This window comes from Pomacea canaliculata, linkage group LG7 (genome assembly GCF_003073045.1).
Source record: "Pomacea canaliculata isolate SZHN2017 linkage group LG7, ASM307304v1, whole genome shotgun sequence".
Lineage (NCBI taxonomy): Eukaryota > Metazoa > Mollusca > Gastropoda > Architaenioglossa > Ampullariidae > Pomacea > Pomacea canaliculata.
This window is the reverse complement of record NC_037596.1, coordinates 4,737,841-4,756,389: the sequence shown is the minus strand read 5'-3', so window position 1 is coordinate 4,756,389 and position 18,549 is coordinate 4,737,841. Positions and strand designations below refer to the sequence as shown.

Sequence of the window (18,549 nt, the reverse complement as noted above, 5' to 3'; positions counted from 1 at the left end):
AGAAGCTGATAAAGAGTAAGCATCATACATCAGCATTTTAAATTTAACACAAAATTAGTCTCATCACCAAAAAATATATGTGATGCTTGCTTTGTCAGTGTCTTCAATAATTAGGCGCTTAGAGTACAACAAAATAATGTATTTTGCTGCATTATGAATTGGGTTAGACAAGCATTTCTTATTTACAGCCTCTTGATGCTGACTTTTTCCGTGTCTTTTAAAAAAAAATGCTATACAGACATTAAATACAAAATATTTTAGAGGATGAAACATAACTATGGCTGTAGCAAGTAGTCAGCTTACATCATGTCTACTTTAGGTGATAGCTGGAGCTAAGCAAAGAGATTTTCATAAAGATTTTAAAAAATGTACAAATTGACTTTCACATTATAAAATATAAAAATATAAGAAACAGATAAAACAGAAGCATGAACATATACCTATATGCATGCACACATGCCCACAAGAACTCTCTCTCTCCAGCACACACTTTTTCTGACTCATGAAACATGCCAAGTCAACAGTTACAAAAAAAAAGAAATTTGGAAAATGTTTAAATAAACATAAGCGAAAGCAAAACAGCGAAACAAAAAGAGAAACCTGACAAACCTCCAGAACTGTGCTTGGTGGAAGGGAGCTCACGTGGGTGGGGACTGGGGGGTGGGCGGTCATAATGGGAATCAGGGTATGTGCTGTCTTGTTGTGGTTTGTGTTGTGTGGGAACATCATAACACAGCTCTGCGTAGCTGATACCTGTCAGTCAAACACATGATGCAGGCCTATGAGAAGGCATCTAAACATCACAGTTTGATAAGAGGACCACGAACAAATATTTCAAGGACGCAGTTCTTTTATTTTTCTTACAACTGAGATGATTGCCTGTAATGTGGATATGGCATTTAAAAGGTACTCTTTGATGGGGCTCAAAGAAAATTACTACCGCATAGGTGCAAAGAAATCCTTTTAACACATTCACTTCATTTTAGTGATCAGGTGAAATGAATGTCAATGAAATATATAACAGACAAAACTGGACCATAACAACCGAATAACCATTTCCAGTGTGAAAGGTCATGTTCAAATCAAAATATGTGCATATTTGCAAGACCTGACAAACTGATATAAAACTTCACATAACTTGACTACTCATATTGGCAACATGTAAAATGCAGGATTCAACTGATATATAAGCATGTACATCAAAGCGAACTGATATACAAATAACATAACACTTTCTACACCAACTAAAGTGTCAAAAACATTGAAACTTAGGCAATCAACTGATGCAAAAACATATTAAAGTATATGGCCCACAGGAAAGAGCCTCTCCCAAACAGAAAATGTTTAGAGACCATCCCATATGGTTTGCATTTTTTTTTTTACTAATTTTGATATATATACTGGCAAAATATGTCTACTCTTTAAACTGCAGTGTCTTATACACAGCTCTGTTTATAAAATATCTGGCTGCATTTTACACTTGTAAATCAACATAAGGTGCAGAAAAACAGTAGTATGCCAATCCACTGTTATTCTGCCTGCTGTGTCTGTCATTTGCTAGGTATGTGATGAGACATTTTTTATCATTCACAATATTGTTTGTAATAGCTCCCCTGACAAAGGCAAAGTTTTTCTATAGCTTTAAAGCAAACTAAACTAAATGTGAAAAATATTTCTGAAATGTAGCTTGAGAAACCTAAGCATGTCAAAGCCCAAATGATGCAAACTCAGACTCGGTGACTGCCAAGGTTAGTCAAATGCTTCAATAAATGCTGCATGTGAAATGACGGTAAAAAAAACTTCCTAGCCTTTCTTTAAAACTTTTTAAGTTAAAGTGATCATTTTTCAAGCTGCATTTATATATATGTATGTGTCTAAAATAAAAATCATTTAATCTAGTAAACATATCACTATTACATGTCTGTAAAGTAGCCTCCAGTATTAATGTCTGTTATTTCTTAACCCTGCTTATAGCACAAACCACAGGTGACTGCTGCAGAGCAGTCCCTATACTTCAGCTGTGGCAGTTTTGAGCAGCACTTTTTACTGAATTTCTTGAAACTATTTTTGTTTTAGAAATTTTGAGTTTGAAGCATTAATTAGTGCTACAAAGTGAAATCTTTTGCATTTGGTTTGGTCTTTAAGCAAATGCTATGAAATAACTAAAATGGAATTACTATGGCTCCCTATAACCGTGTATCACCATACTTCCAGTTCCAAATGTGAATCTTTCATTTGACAGTTTCTTTCCATTACACCGAATAAATCTAAAGTCCCTCACTGTCATTTGCATATAGCATGTTATCTTGCCATGGTAGTTTAAAATCAAAAACTTGTTTTTTTGCACATCTATTTGACACAGATGAGATAAATAATTTTAAAAAAAAGAGTGAGGAAAAGGGAGAAAGAAAAAAATTCTGAGTGGGCGACAAAAAGTGAACAAAATATGACTATCCTATAAGTTATGCTCCAGGAACGAACACACTGAATATCGGTCAAGAGGATAAGCAAGAGTGTGAAAATAAGAACTTCTCTTTCACCTAGACAGATATGATGCAGGATTGTGTTAAAGTATATATAAATGCATGTCTGTGGGTAAAAGCTAAACTGGGAGGGAAAACATTGCAGTGATATGTATGATTTCCCAGTTCTCTAATGCCCCACTACAAATGTTATGAGTACCTAAACACCAAACTCAAAGATTGGAGTCATCAACTCAACTGCAGAGTTCACTAAGCTGTTTGTAATCTCATGGGACTTCAGTCAAGGGCCTGTTATGCACCGCACTTCATATAAGAGCCTGCTGTTTTCACTCATGCCAGTCTGCCAATTAATGGAAAATTGATGGACACTACAGTCCCACTAGTACCACAGAATACAAACAACTTCCTGTCTGTGCTGTGACCCACTCACCATGACTGTCCTTTTCAGTTGTGTTGATGACAGAATTGGGTGCTGTGAGCTTTTCATTCTGAGTAGGTGTAGGTGGAAGCTGTCGTCTGCAGAATTAAAATAATAATGACAATGTTTTTAAGACATACCTGTCTCTCAGAGAGGAAGGCAGACAAGTATAAGGCAATAATGATAACAGCTGATCCCTCCCAGTAAAAGACATGTTCTGGGCAGAGTATTAAGGTGGGACACCTACTCCAATGAGTGAAATATTTGTTTTGAATATATATTTAAATGCTTTATATCCCAGAGTGTTAAAATACCATATTTGTAGTACATGGATAGTGTTTTTGGAAGCTACAATGAAAATTTTGATTTTAATCAACATTTTTCGTTAAAAACGTACAAGTATTTCAAAATTGCATACACACAATACCATATGTCATATACCAAAACTTTAGGTGTTTTATAAACTAGAAACAGTGATCTAAAGGATATCAATTAACTTTTTGTTATCTCAAGAGGTTTAGGAGATACAACCAGTCAAACATGGTACCCACCAGTAGACTCGGCCATTGGATTTTTTTCCTCTTCAAATGCTAATTTCAGTCAAAGTAATGTTTCTACCAGGAAATCCATAAGCTATCCTTGAGTTTATACATTTCTAAATAAAACTGCAAAATTTGGATGTTGTAGCACAAGCCTATCTTGAGATATAGTTTATTTTTTATTTAAGCCGCTGCATCAAAACGGAAATAAGAAAAATTCCGGTTTAAAGATTGAAAATGAATATATCTAATATAAGATTATTTTTGAAAAATATTTCTGAGTTTATATGCTACACTTGGCATCCTACTATGTAATTTAAGTCTATCCTAGTATCCAGGACTATATATTAATCTTTAACAGCTTTCTTGTTCAGAAACCATAAGCTTTTTTGTTCCTCTTATTGCTTTCTCACTGTCTGGGTTTCAGGTATAGCTTATAATCTGCTTGTCTGTGTTAGATTAAGCACCATTATACTTAAGAGTCCATGCACATTTGCTTATTTTTTAGTGGTTTGTCGTTCATCATTACAATATTAATATGAGGTTAATATTTGTCTTTACCGCATAGTAAAATTTATTGAAACTTCCACCATTTACCTGATAGGACGCTACTGTTTTCAGTTCTATGTAATCGTGGCCAAATGGTTATAGGCAGCAAATGTCCATCGGAAAACTTTAATAGTTCGTTCTGTCACTAAAACAGTTTGCGGGAAAAAGCTCCAGAAATGTTTATTATATCGCATAACAAGTGCACTCATTGTGCGAGGAAGTGTGTGTGTGTGGGGGGGGGGGTAACGCAGGAACAATAAAGCATTTGTAGACTCGCTAAATAAAATTTACAGGATGCCGCATTTCTAATCAAAACCTTTGAAAATCTAAAAAATTTCCTACATATAAAAGATGTTACTATCGGAATTTTGTTAAATTGTCAGGGACGGTCGTTACTTGCACATCATCGCGATGTCATTTCGGCACGTGCTATTTCCCGAAACTTGTGTATTTTGCTGTGTAGTCGCTGTATTTCGCTTGTTCAACTCCAAAGAATGTTTCTCACGCCAAGATTTCTTTTTCTCACTCATAAATTAAATGACATTTATTAAAATTGTGCGTCAATCCCAACTGAACTGGACTGAATCAAAAATGTCAGCCATTTTGTTGACGACGGAAGTTTTCATTGCTAGGACCAAGAACCAATCGGATCACGTCGTTCAAATTTGTACCGGAAACTACAATGTAAGCCAATGGCAGTGAACAATACGAAAAAGAGTGACATCATTTAGTTAAAAATAGCTTAGAAACTATTTTTACCATAGGCTTTACTTGTATAGTGAGCTAGGGGAGAGAATGCCGGTTCAAACGGTATACAACATGTCGGCTTTCGCGGGATCGAAATATGCGTAACCAAGGCTCAAAAAAGAGCAATTTTCGGTATCAGCACGAGGTTTGGAAACAAAATCGGTAAGGGTAGGTGTTAAAAACTATTTTATTAAGCATCAAAACACACATTTTTAAACAAAAACACCTCGGAATCTGTTTTATTATATGTCAAAGTACGCAAATCTGGTGTTAGCTGAAAATAGACCACGGCACCCAAAAATCGATATTTTACCGAGCCGCGTCCCACCTTAACAGTATTATAAATTTGCAAAAAGCTAGTCACCTGTGAAAAAACATCATTTATCATAATTAACCACACCATACTGCTGAGGTACTTAAATTCCTGCTCCTCATATCAACTTCTAATCCTATGAAAACAAAGCCTATTAGAAAATGCCAAACAGTAGATCCATATTCTCCCCATGTTTTACAAATGAATTAGATTTTGACATTTCATGTCTGCCTTGTAACCCATGTTTTTTTTTTTTATCTTTCACATTGGGCTCAGGCAGCATACCTTGGAGGTTTTGGGGACGTGCTTGGTGAAGGTGCTGGGGAAAGAGTTCGAGGAGGCACAGGAGGTGGCACATCTCGCCGATTCATTGCTGGTGAGTCAAATGGTGAGCCTCGCTCACGTGCTCGGGCTGTGACTGCAAGTGCATGAAGAGTTGTAGTGCAGCCATCCTGTAATGGAAAACAGATGTGTCATTATAATCCAACATTTATACATCACTTAGGATTTTTTTTTGAAAGTCTAAAGCCTTCTTGTCAGAGAAAAATGGTAATTAATTGAACATTAACATATAAAAAACAAAATCAAAACATTTTCACTAAGTTGATACAACTGTAAAGATTGTGTTAGTCGAGATTATCTCTGCAAGTATACAAGCAGAAAAGCAAGACAGCCCTATTGAGACAACTTACTGGCTCATCATCATCATTTTCAACATGTGGGCTGTGCAAAGGTCGGCATTCGGTTTTGGGTTGTGGCCGATCATCAAAAGGATCAACAACCACCTGTTCTGTTCCCTTGATCTCACATCTACAAAATGGGCATCCCTGTCCTTCAGAGTCCTGCAGATTTTTTTACGATACTTGAGAAAGTCACCTTATTATCATTCATTATTATTATTAAAATCATTTTTTCTTCAACACATCTGTAGACTTCACAAAACCCTCTTTATATGTTCTTTCGATATTCACTTGATCAAAATCTTATCAAAACATTTTTTATTTTTCCTCGAAGATAAAGGCAAACAAATTAACACTGCTAAAGATATTTATATCAATAATAACAACTACAAATATAAACATCACTGGTTATGTAATAATTTCATCTCAAAAGCTCTTCTATCAGCTACAAAATCAAAACTAACCTGCCACTGTGTAAGACAGGGTGTGCACAAGAGATGCCCACAAGGTTCAAGTCGGATATCTTTATCATTCTCTGCACAGATTTTGCAAAGCTGGAAGGTGGAGCCCATTTCACAGTACAATTCATACTGTTCCTGTGTTACCCTGATGTGGTCCTCCTCACAGTCACGAACCAAAAAACTCAGATCTGGATTAACATTACGGCCATCCGGGTACAGAAAGCTGGCAAAGGGAAAATGAGATACACAGCCATTAGTAAATCTGGATGCTTTACATTTCAAGACTTAATCGTATGCTGGTGATTATAATGATACCAAAAGCATCATAAATCATTAAACTGATTTATGGTTACAAAGTATTTGGTGAAAAATTGATTTGAACACTTTTCTTATATGGAAAAAAAGGCATAATGGAAGAGGGTTAAAGTGTTGTAACAAAAAAAACCAAACAAAAAAAAAAAAAAAAAAAAAAGAGTGGGGGATGACTGTCAAAGAAGCAAGGTAGATGTCTACCCATAGCTACTTACAACCCTTCACGCTGGCCATCCAGAAGTGCCTGGCACAGTGACTTGTTCTGTGGAATTGTTTGAAGAATTTGCCCATCGCTGGTCACGTACCCTATTGCCCACTGACCTAGCCTTGTACAGCTCAGGCGGAACACATAGCTGTGATCACATATCAGAATGTACTTTAAGTACTTGTCCACATTTTTTCCTGCTGCTAAGTATAAACTACACATCAAATTATTTAAGACTGTGACTATCCCTTAAACTAAACTGTATCCCATAGAAAAAACTCCAAGAGGTACACTTATTAAAAATCCATGCAACTTTACTACCTTTCGTTCTGGCAATTTTCAACTTATAGTAGCCAGTTTGATGTTTGTGTAACTGGGGCACTTTTTTTGGAGGTTGTAAAGCAATATTCCACAACCTAAATTATTTTACTACAGGAAATCTAGTAGAATATTGTATGATTTACTTGACTATAGGATAAAGCATCAGAAAGATGGGAAGGTTTTCAATCTTATAAGTAACTAATGAAGAGAAAGTGGCCTCCAGCTAAATCTGCTTCTGCATATCAAACAGCTCTGACAGGTTGTAAAAATAAAGTTCCTTGATTACCTCCCTGGCTTGTTGATATATTTCTTTAGTCGTTCCTTTACTTCATCATAGGTCAGAAATGCTGCATATCCAGGGTGGGTCACAGCCAAGACATTCCAGTTGCGTAACAAATTATTCCATGGCTGAAAAAGCCTGAAAATAAATTATGAAACAGAACATGTACTACTGTAAAACATTCAGATGCTTCTGAAAACAAGGACTTGTTTGAACAAACATGAAAGGGTAGCATGAATGCATGCTGCAGTAACTTATATGAATGCTAAAATACAAACTCTTTTCTGCAGACTTGTCAAACTATACAATGGAAAGTTTCACCAGAAATTAGTGGTGTTATATAATAATTGTTGAATAAAATGAGTGGCCATGGCATATGATCTGTCCCGACTAATGATTCATCTAGAAAGCATTTGGCTGATGGATGATAATGATAAATGTGTAATGAATGCAGAAGACAGGTATACAGATTTATTTTTGCTATTTAGACATGTCCAGAAAGCAAACAGTTACTACAATCCAAATTATCCTCATTTGTGATAATGTGCACCCCACAATACTCTCCCCTGCCATTTATCAGCCATTATCACAACAAATGTGAACATCTGGCTGGAGCAGTTGTTCTCATGGAATAATAAATGCAGATAAAAGAAGAATACCTCAATTATTTTAACATCTTAGTCATGTCTACCTGTACAGCCTGGCCATGCAATTGTGTATCAATATCAAAACAGGACAGGTGCAATGAAGGTCTGGAGTCTGTTACTCAACACATTAGCGAGAAAAAAAAAAAACCCACCATCCTACTGCAAAAGCTTGTGTCTGTGTTGCAGTTGTTCGATTTGTGCTTTGATTTCTCACTCTCCCTTGCCACGAAGGGAAATAATGCTCATTTGTTTTGCATTAGAGCATTTCTGCTAGATCTATATATTGGTATTATCGATCATTTATGCCTAATGAGAAAGCAATAATAATCAAGCATTCTTTTTTGCACATACCAATATCTTTTCCTACATCATGGAGTAATTTGTCATATAAAAAAATCAAAATACAAGTGTCTTTTTTTTAGTTATCCTAAGAATTTTCATAAAATAGTAGATAATAATAATCACAATAATAATAATTTTAAGGCGTTTATTTAGTGTCTATTCATTTTCAGTTGTCCTTAAGGTTGAGCAGGTGACTAACAATAATAAAGGCTCTAAATTTTGAGTGACTCATACTAAGATAAGGTCTAAAGTTTACTTGCACAAATATGCAGGGGTTGAAGATATAAATCAAGATTGATTAGTGATGTGTACTAAATTTATGGGTTATAAAGAAACCTTGTTATTTCTGCATTTTAACTGTCTCCTTCCTGAAAATTGACAATTCTTTAATCAGCATGTCTGCTATAAATGCGCTTAACACATATCAATTCTAAAGGGCCCACTTTTGCTTATGGGATACATTTTGTGCTCAAATGAAAATACTCTCTTTTATGTAACTCTCAATTTAAAAAACCCTCTATATCATATTCTTTTCAATGCAAAGACAATATAAAGAATGCTTCAACGCAAAAACTGGGTAGTGACATCAGTATGGTGTAAGGTCTAGCTTAGATATAATGTTTAGTCTGAGATATATATAAGCATCTTGAAGAAATCTTCATCGTGGTAACAAGTGAGACACCTTTCAGTCTCAACAAAAAATATATCTAGAACATCAACCTCAAGGTAATATTCTGGTTTAGTTGATTACTAAACTTTTATAAAATTATCATGATAAAGACTGTTGATCATCCTTGGTATTACTTCCTGGTATTCTATAAAGTGCATCCCTGACAAGATCATCATAAATAGTACAATTAGAGTATAAAAGATTGCTTCCGGATTTCAAAGCAACATAACACATCACATAAAATGCTGACAAATCAACTAATCATTTTTGACGTTAATTGTAAAATCTTTTTTTTTAATGGAAAAAAGTTAAGAAAGGGAGGAAAGCAAACTTTGTGATGATGATTCACGATTGGGTTTCTTTTTTTAACAAAAGTTTAATTGATGGCATCTGTGTGACAGCAATGAATTCTCCTTTTACCCTACACAGGATGCAACAGAAAACAGATATAGTTCATGGGTACTTGTACACACATGTGCGTGCACACACACACAAGTTTAGATGCATGTATGATTAAGACATGCAGAAAATGACAGTGAAACAGAAAGCAAGGACAGAGGAAAGTTACAATAAAAAAACCAGAAAATAAATATGGGACTGACTGCATGTTAGTCCCTATGAAACTTCAGTCACCTACTGGAGTGGAGAACAGGAAAACTATGACAACATCCTTACACTGTTTTCACCCACTGAAAATGTAATACTCATAGCTATAAAAGACCCTTAATTTTTGCCTCAAGCTCTTGGCTTTAACATACACCAAGATCATATTGTGAAATATGTTGAGACACACAGAGAAACCTTAAAATTGTAGACATGACTTAAGCCAAGTGAAGCAATAGCGAAAGAGTGATTATAGAAAAAAAAAATACAAGTTTGAAATTGCTCTCTGCTGACAAAAATATTGTCAATACTGTAAATGCCAAAAATCCCTTAAAAAATCAAAGCATCATGCATAAAGCATCTGGATAAGAGTTCCACTACCTTTTTGACATTATTTTGTTGCCTTATGTACATATGAAAAGCAGACAAGGAATTGAACAGAGAAAGAGATGAAGGAAACAAAAAATGAGTAGATAAAAAAAAAATGAACCACTACATTTTCATTACCTGCAGAATACATCAAATTCAAAAACAGATATATAATCATTGCAGGTAAGGTCAATGGTGGACTTCAGTGCCATTGCCTCCAAAGGTGAGCCTATAGGATGGGTCTCGTGCAGGGTAATCCGGAATTCCTTCCATGGAACAATGATCCTGTTTAAAAAAAAAATTAATTAAAAAATTAAGTCAGCTTAAAATTACTAAAAATAACTTCATCAGAGTTTAATTTTACTGCTATAGCAAAATATCAACCTTATAAAAAAACTGCATGCTCTGCCTCCCCCCCACCCCTTATTTCTCCCAATAATGCACATACACACACCCACACACAGAGAGACATACTGAGACATATGGGTCATAGGAAGACCAGGAAACTGATCCCTGTCACTGCCACACACTTCGCACAACAGTTGAAGTATCGTCTGTACATGCTGCAGAGCTATAACGACTAAACCTAAAGGTCTGAACTTCCTCATACAGTCAGGACCTGCATGAAACAAAAACTGAGACTGGATGTCACAGACATAATCTTCATGAGATGTTGTCTTCATACTGCCACCTTATTTCCTGTCTTACCCTTCTCTCTCTTGCAAAGTACATGCTTAAAATGCTTCATTCAAGAAAGAAAAGCTGCCAAAGATTCAGATCTGATGGCTTAGGTTACAGTGAATGCATGAACAACATCAAGTAAACCTCAAAAAGAAGACACCAGCATTATACAGATTTTAGAAAAGTCTAGCTGCATTCCTGCAAGAATACATTTTAGTCACTTCAACATACAGTAAGCATCAGTAAGAGAGAGAGAGCACATTACAGTCTCTCATTCTTGCTTCTGCCAAGATTTATATATTAAGATCTATGGATTTTTAACAAATAGAAAACATAGTACAAACAGACATAATGCAAAAGAAAAGCCTAGATTTTAAAATACTAATATTATAGATGGTGGTAAAACCATGGTGAACACCATCTTAATAAGATTTTTTTTTTAACTGAATAAAGTAAACATTTTAAGATTTCTAAGTTATCTTCTCTGAATACTTTCTCTGTTAGAAGGCTCAGTGAGGAAAATAATGAGCAAAGCTTGCATCTCTGATATAGCAGACTGACTTTTAAAGACGATCTGATACTATAGAATTCCAGGGTGGTACATCAAAACACAGATCACCTATGTTCCATACACTCTTCCTTAATTTATAATCTCCATTCCCCCTACCCACTCTATTAACACACACATGTGTATATATGTTCATGGATGTAAACAATTGTCACCTCTTCGTTGAAGCACTGTTTGTCTTCAGGAATAAACTTATCAAAAGCTTTGATAATCATAAAGCTGTGATTATGAAAAGCATACTATAAAGACTATTTAAAATCCTTCTGGCCATTTGTCTTAATCAGAAGAGCTTTCTGTTTGTCAGTGGCTGAAAAAAAAAAGTGCATAGGTTCTGTCAATGAAGAGGAACAGGAAATGACTAGGCTAAAGAGATGTGTGTGAAGTAAGCTTGGTCTATTTGGGCTGGCTCCTGATGCCAGGATCTTGCCCAACAACCCCTCCTTTCAGCAAGGTTCTGATGTATGCTTCGTGCAAGGACCAGTAGAAAGCAGAAGCATGTTATTAAAGTGCGCTCCAGATAACTGCCTGCAGGATGTGCGATGCTACATTCTCTGTCCTGCCTCAGTAAAATTATAGTCCCGTTAGCTGCTTTCATTTGCTTTTAGCTTGTTCGACCCGTTTCTTATAAAGGAAAATATGGTACTGAAGTTCAGGCACATTAAGTAACTGCACAATCTTTTAACCTTTCAAAAAGTGAATGTGAAAACTACTAACAGTCACTAGTCATTCTAACTGGACTCAATGAAAGCCAGTCTAAACCTGAAACATACATTAAATAGTGGAGGGAAAAGCTGCAATGGTAAGTCTAAGAAAGATAACTTCAGTTTTTAAATTGTGCATCAGATGACTACAATGCTGCTATCGTTTTTCAACTGATGACTTGTTGCTTGATTTTAATATATTCATCTTTTTTTAACACTTTATTAAAGTACATAGTGCCTTTTTAGTGGAGAACATAACACTAATTCACTAGTCTCTAGGGTGAGGGGAAAGTTAAAAAAAAGTCTTTGTTTTCATCCCCCAGTGCCATTTCACAAAAGAGGCCTGAACAAATAATACACTAAATACCTGCCACAGAGGATCTGAGAAGCCTTCTTACACACACATGTGCATGTGCAGAGGCTAGAGAAGTTCCCAGGATTTTTGTAGATTACAATTAGGGAAAGCTTGGCAGCAGTTGCCTAAGCATTTTTTCTTCTGGGCACATTGGTAAGATACAGTTGATACAAAAATTCCAAAACTGCTGATAGCAAATTTAAAAAAAAAAAAAAAAAACAGTAAAAACTTGTAATTAGCCTGTCCAACATTATATAAAATCAACCCCAATAAGCAGCTATACAGGATTTTTGACAATACTTTAAAACATTTTAAACTATCCTCACTCTCTCTGGTTGTGAAATTGTCTGATGCTAGAATTCTATACAGCTCACTCAAATGATCTACCTCCCTCTTGTTTTACTAGTTCCCTTCATGCCTCCTCATTATGGCCATAATAGCCCTTCCCTTACTCTAATGCACTGTGCTCATCTATTGTTGCACAGAGGTCACAAATGCCATCACTCTGAGCTCTTCTGACTTGGTTTCCGCTCTCAGTCCTACACACTGTCCATAGGGAGCCATCATTTCAGGTGCAATAATTCTCTGCTTTTAAATCAAAACTTGTCTCTCAAAATCACTTATGTAGCTGATATGCCCTACAATGATACACGTATAAGAATTTAGATTAAAATTGTTCTTTTCAGTATTTTTAAAAGACACATAAGCATCTACTAGCTGAGGTAATTTTTTAAATGCATCATGAGACTGGGTTGCACATTTCGCTTAAAAAATGTTCCACTTTGTGCAGCCATATTACAGGGCACAGTTCTAAAGCACTAGACTTCTTATGTGCAGCCATTTTAATCACATACTAGAGATTCCAAAGTAAAAGAATTAATTAAAAATTAAAATCGGCTTTACAGATCCAAAGCTATGGAGCCATGGGAATCACAAAGACTTGTTGAGAAATATGTGGTGTTTCTCAGAGTTAAGTTCTCTGTCATGTTGCAATCTGTATAAGGGTTATTACTTCCATAAGGATGCAGTGCTTTACTGTAAGCCATCACAAATTTATTAAATCACAACAAAGTGAAAGCATCTTGAAGGTAGTAATAAGGAAATATTGAATCAAATCTAAACAACAGTGGAGGTTTTTGGCTGTAAAATACTGGGGGCTTTGTTTCGAATTATGTTGACCAGTTTTTTTTCTGGCCAAGATTTTCATCACAGACTGTTCGGATTTCTAAACTGCTGTCAGGCAAGTAATCATCACTCTCTACTTCTCATCCAAGGTATCAAAGACAAAAATCATGTATAAAATTCATAATAGAATTGTAAAAGGCAATACTGTAAAAACCAAAATATAAAAACTGCTTTGAAATGGGAAGAGACACTTAAGAGAGGACTTTACATACAAGTGGACCAAAGGTTAGTCTAGGAGGAGGAAATATTTGCTCCTCTGTGTCTGTTTATAGAGCAAGCTGGCGTGTTGGCCTATATAGATGGAGGCTGATAGGAACTCCTGCCATGAGCACTACACACTCCTTCCTTCCTATCTCTTCTGTGCATCTTGAGTGGCGTCATGAGCATAGTACTGGACTCTTTCTCTCGTGCCCCTCCCCATTCTCCAAAATTTCAGTTTTATTTCTGCATTCCCTTTAACTTGAAATAAATGGTGTTACAAGAAATCTTTTAAAATGGTAACTGCCAGTTTAAACGGTAATAAAAACAAGAAATTTGTTCAGATTAAGGTGTAGACAAACCACAAGAAACTGATTTCATCTTATCAATATCTATACACTCACACTTTTCAGCTTTATGCACTGATAGAAACATCTTTTGCCATTGTCATATAGTGGCTTTACAGCATGAACTAGATGGACAGGCTATGTAGATCTGGTCAGAAGCTTCACTTTAAGTGCATTGTCCAGTCCTACAACAATAACGATCCATTTTCTGAAGTGACACACTTGCAGTTATACAAATTCACGGTCTATGACTGCACAGAAAACATAAGATCCATGCACAGGTATACAGCAATGGAGGCATATGCCTAGTAGGACAACACTTCCATCACTGACAGATGGTATGATTAATTGCAGGAAGAGCCTGTACCACTCAACAATGAACATGAAAATCTAATGAGCTCTTCCACTAGCACACCTGGTGTTTCTGAACCAGCGCTCCTATTGCATAAAAGAAGTCACAAGTCTGTAATACAAGTCAGTTTCCCTCTGTGTGGAAACCAGAAGTCATGCAGTCTTAATAATAAAATAGACAGGTGACATCTTAGGTAAAACCACTTTCTGTACATTCATAAAAACAAAGCAAAAAAAAAAAATCAAGCTGTGCTTTTTCTCCACAATTACCAAAATATATTGTCATAATAGCACCCAGATGGTCAATTCAAACTATGAAAGAGAATGTACTCAGATTGTGAATGTTAATGATAACGTGTTAATTAAAAATACACATTAAATCTTTTTTTGATAATGGGTGAGAAAGCATAAGTAAAAGAAAGGTAACAATTTGTAAAACCAGGTGAAAGCAGCCATTTTACAATATATACATTATTCACAGAACTAAGCAGAAATAATGAAAACTAATTAACAAAATTACTAATATATGCTATTTAGAAACTTTCCCATACACAGATGAAAGTGCATATTTTGAATTTCTGAAAACTTGAAATGTACAGCTAATGTCTTTGAATTAAAACTGATACCAACAAAAGCCTTCTCTTTTGAAATGTAAATCACCAACTACATAGTTACCAAAAAACATTATGTCAAAAATATTGTAGAGTGAAGCAGTCTGCCTAAAGTTGTTAACTCAGTTAATTTTCAAACTCTCTTAATTTGAAATGCTGCTACCAACAATTTACTTCTCTCTTTTGGATATCTTGGACACTACCAGTTACAGAATACTAGCATAAGAACCACTACTGAAGCCATCATATTCATTATAAGTTTGAAATCCATAAGTTCCTACCTTACCCAGATCATTTCATTAATAAAACATTAAAAATTTGTAGGACATATTTGTTAAAATATTGATATTTTTAGTTATACCAATAGGGTTTACAGCATAACATTTATGTTCACTGCTATTTCACTTGAAAGACCAGCAAAACAAGGCTTTTCTCTGCAGCCTCACCTCTTGTCTTTTAATGTGCCCACAATTAAACAATAATAAATAAACAGCTCAACTTCTAGTGACCGAATGAACAGCATGCTATGCTCTGGTGGGTGTACATAATTTGTACTGTACACCAGCTGTCTATGCCATCATGACACTGCAAACCTAGGTCATAATGAGGAACTGGTGTAAGCCTGTGCATGGCAGGAAGTGCAGTAAAGAAGTCTTCATATAGCAGTGTTTGTTTGGAACTGAAGAAATATATCATGCTGAGAATATTGCCATTATTTTTATATTTAATCTTGTTTATTATCTGAATCATGTTTAACAACACAACCTAAACATGTGTGAAGTTTTCTTTTCATTATCTTTTGTAACAGGTTTCTCCTCTTACACTAGATGCAGAAGATGTATAAATGTTCCAAGCAAACTTCATGACCAGGACCAAAAAAACTGATACTTGAGTCAGCTGTCATAGCATCAGTCACAGCCTGTAATAACAATCTTTTTAAAATGACAATAAGCCATTGTGGACTAGAACATAATTCATAATTATGGAGATAAAATTAGACACCGTTGAGCTTATTCAGCAAATCTGTGGAAATAGTTTTCAGTTACAAAGCAAGTTAATTTCATTTTGTTGATTATTATAACCATTGTTTAACAATAACTTTTTTGGTGATTCTGAAAACCAAGCAGTTTTCCATTTTCTGATCTGTGGGCCTGTGCTTTATGGCTGCAAGTTTAGCAAAATTGATCTTGGGTCTCTAGGTCTCAATGTTGCTGATGATGTGTGTTATATCACCCATTCTTATGCCATCCTGCGCCATGTGTGTTTTGAGGATGCTGTCACGTTTGCTTCTTCAGTGCCTGGATACTCAACTGTGTTGTCCTAAAACTTGAAATGAAGTATTCGTATAAATCTTTCTTCACCTTCCCTTGACTGTGGAAGACCTGACACATTGCTCTACATAATGCAGTTGTTTTACTTGTTTAGTTTTTGTACAACATATTGAGCTTGCCTATGGTGAGATGGCGCTGTGGAGACTGCTAAACTACATGGATCTTGCTGACTGATTGCTTATGTCAAAGCACACTGAGCTTGCTACCAGCAGGGAATGCACTATAGAAGTGTTATTGTTATTATTATTAGTAAGAGCTGAAGTGAAGTGTTAATAATTGTGTAGTTTGTGAAAGAGTTTGTGGCTATATATATGAATCATTCTGGAAACATTACTTAATTGTTAGTGTGTCTACAAATGCACAGGTGTATACAAACAACCAACTAATCATACCCATGTTTACATAATCTGCCACATATATCATACATTTAACAATTTATGAAATTGTACACATTATCTTGCAGAGAAATTAATGTCATACTTTTTTAAGCAGAGCCTCTTTATAAGTCTAGGAAGCTCATAAATTACTGTTCCTAATTCCCTTATCAGTACCCTTCTCTCTGGGACGCATGCAAACTTTTTCCTCAGGTCCAGTTTTCAGACCACTTAACGCACGGGTCTCTGGGTCATTACAGCCCCTCCCCCTTACTTAACTCTTGCTATTCCGTTAACGATATTTAGAAAAACACTCACTTGTCCCCAAATGATCGCTTCCACCACTCTGCTGCGTCGCCCTTCGTTATTCTGAATGAATCTCCACTATAGATTCCGCCTGGGTATATGGCTTTCAGTTCAGCCAACATATGAGAAAATACCAACGATAGCTTGGTCAGATTGCGTCGGCAGTGTGAGTTTTCATCAAACATTTTTTCTTTTCCATCACGAAACAACTTGATTGTGTTCTTGCATTTATTCATAAGGTTTTCGAGGAATATTCTGAAGTATTCGCACTCATTCAGAACCTGCAGTTTGTCTTCGTGTTTCGAACAAATCAAGCGTAAGTGCTGATAGCTGTCTGGAAGGATGTCCAAAATGAAGGGAGGGCTGTTGCGAAGATTCATCCGAGGATGCTGGCACATTTTTACAACTTTGTCCATCATTTTCCACGACTTTTCAATCGTACGCTTGTCTACAACTAGAAGCTTTGGTGGCACAAAAATACGGCTGATCACAGCACCAATATTTTTGGCCTGTTGCGGCTTCGTCTTCCCACTGCTCAGCGCCATTTTGCCCTTCCTGGTTGAGCGCCCGATTCCCACTAGAACAACCGTTTGAGAACCGTACACTTGCGACTGTGGTAGACAGCGTAGGCGTCGTTTCAGTTGCAGCATATCGAGGTCAACGTGTAATTAAGTTGCCCACATGCCCGCCTTTGTAAATGAGTGCATTGGGCACGTTTTGAGCCATGAGTCTGCGGGCTGAATTAATTTGAACTAGTCCATTTTGTCGTCTGCTGCAGTATAGTAGGAAGTACAATGCCGAAAGCTGTCGCGAGCTCCATCCAGCAAAAACCAACATCAAAGAACTGAAATTGTAGGCAACAAATATAAACGCGTGAATTTGGTACTATTGTCATGCTCTCGAGGGTTATTTTTAAAGGCAGCGTGTATCCAAGTTCTTTAGCAGACGATAAATCGTAACTATCTAATAGGGAAAAGCATTGTCTAGCATCACACACACATGCAGAGAGAGTATTTGATATTTAATTAGTTCGGATTTTAATATCTTTTTAAATTACACTATCATAAGTCGTATTTCATTAGTTCGATCGACTTTTGACGTTTGTGGACATGTACAATAAAATTATACTGTTTTGAAATCCAGCGCTCGATCGCAGAAGCCATATATATATATACTGGGGTCAGATTTTTTTTTTTTTTGCAAGCGAAACTTTATTCGTACAGACATTAACAGCTCAACTTATGTTATAACTTAGTCATACTGATTACAAAGATGAATTGGAGCTTTAAAGTGTCCGATGACCCGCGACCGCTCGGAGGGAGATGAGTCTTGAGATGAGTCGACAACGGCCTCAGAAGCAGCCGATCGTGGCCAAGACTGAGACAGTGTCGCGTATGACACGGCTGAATCAATAAATAGTGCATGAGATCATCGGCCATCAGCACTCGACGGACCAAGCTCCGTTATGTTACCAACAACAGTGCAAGTGATGTGACCCCCCCCCCCCCCCCGTTAAAGTCGATCGAGCGGGCCGTCGAGGGCAGGTGCACTGCGGCAGAGTGAGAATCGACCTTGTCCGTCGAATGCATGGATATAGTCTCT

General features: G+C 36.2%; 1 protein-coding gene across 5 annotated transcripts in view; it reads right to left on the bottom strand.

Annotated features, from left to right (window-relative positions):
* Positions 1-17,550, bottom strand: part of LOC112567631 (E3 ubiquitin-protein ligase CBL-like) — a 29,339-nt gene extending 11,789 nt beyond the window's left edge. For 3 of the 5 annotated variants that reach the window (XM_025244326.1, XM_025244327.1, XM_025244325.1), the window contains exons 1-9: positions 16,960-17,550; positions 10,078-10,224; positions 7,315-7,446; positions 6,718-6,855; positions 6,194-6,413; positions 5,742-5,891; positions 5,335-5,501; positions 2,914-2,999; positions 610-753 (exon numbers count right to left, since the gene is read on the bottom strand). In XM_025244326.1, coding sequence (XP_025100111.1) covers positions 610-753; positions 2,914-2,999; positions 5,335-5,501; positions 5,742-5,891; positions 6,194-6,413; positions 6,718-6,855; positions 7,315-7,446; positions 10,078-10,224; positions 16,960-17,492 — 1,717 coding nt within the window. In that variant the 5' untranslated portion in view covers positions 17,493-17,550. The remainder of the gene's footprint in view (positions 1-609; positions 754-2,913; positions 3,000-5,334; positions 5,502-5,741; positions 5,892-6,193; positions 6,414-6,717; positions 6,856-7,314; positions 7,447-10,077; positions 10,225-16,959) is intronic. The other 2 variants (XM_025244322.1, XM_025244324.1) reach the window with 2 other exon arrangements.
* Between the last annotated feature and the right edge of the window lie 999 nt (positions 17,551-18,549).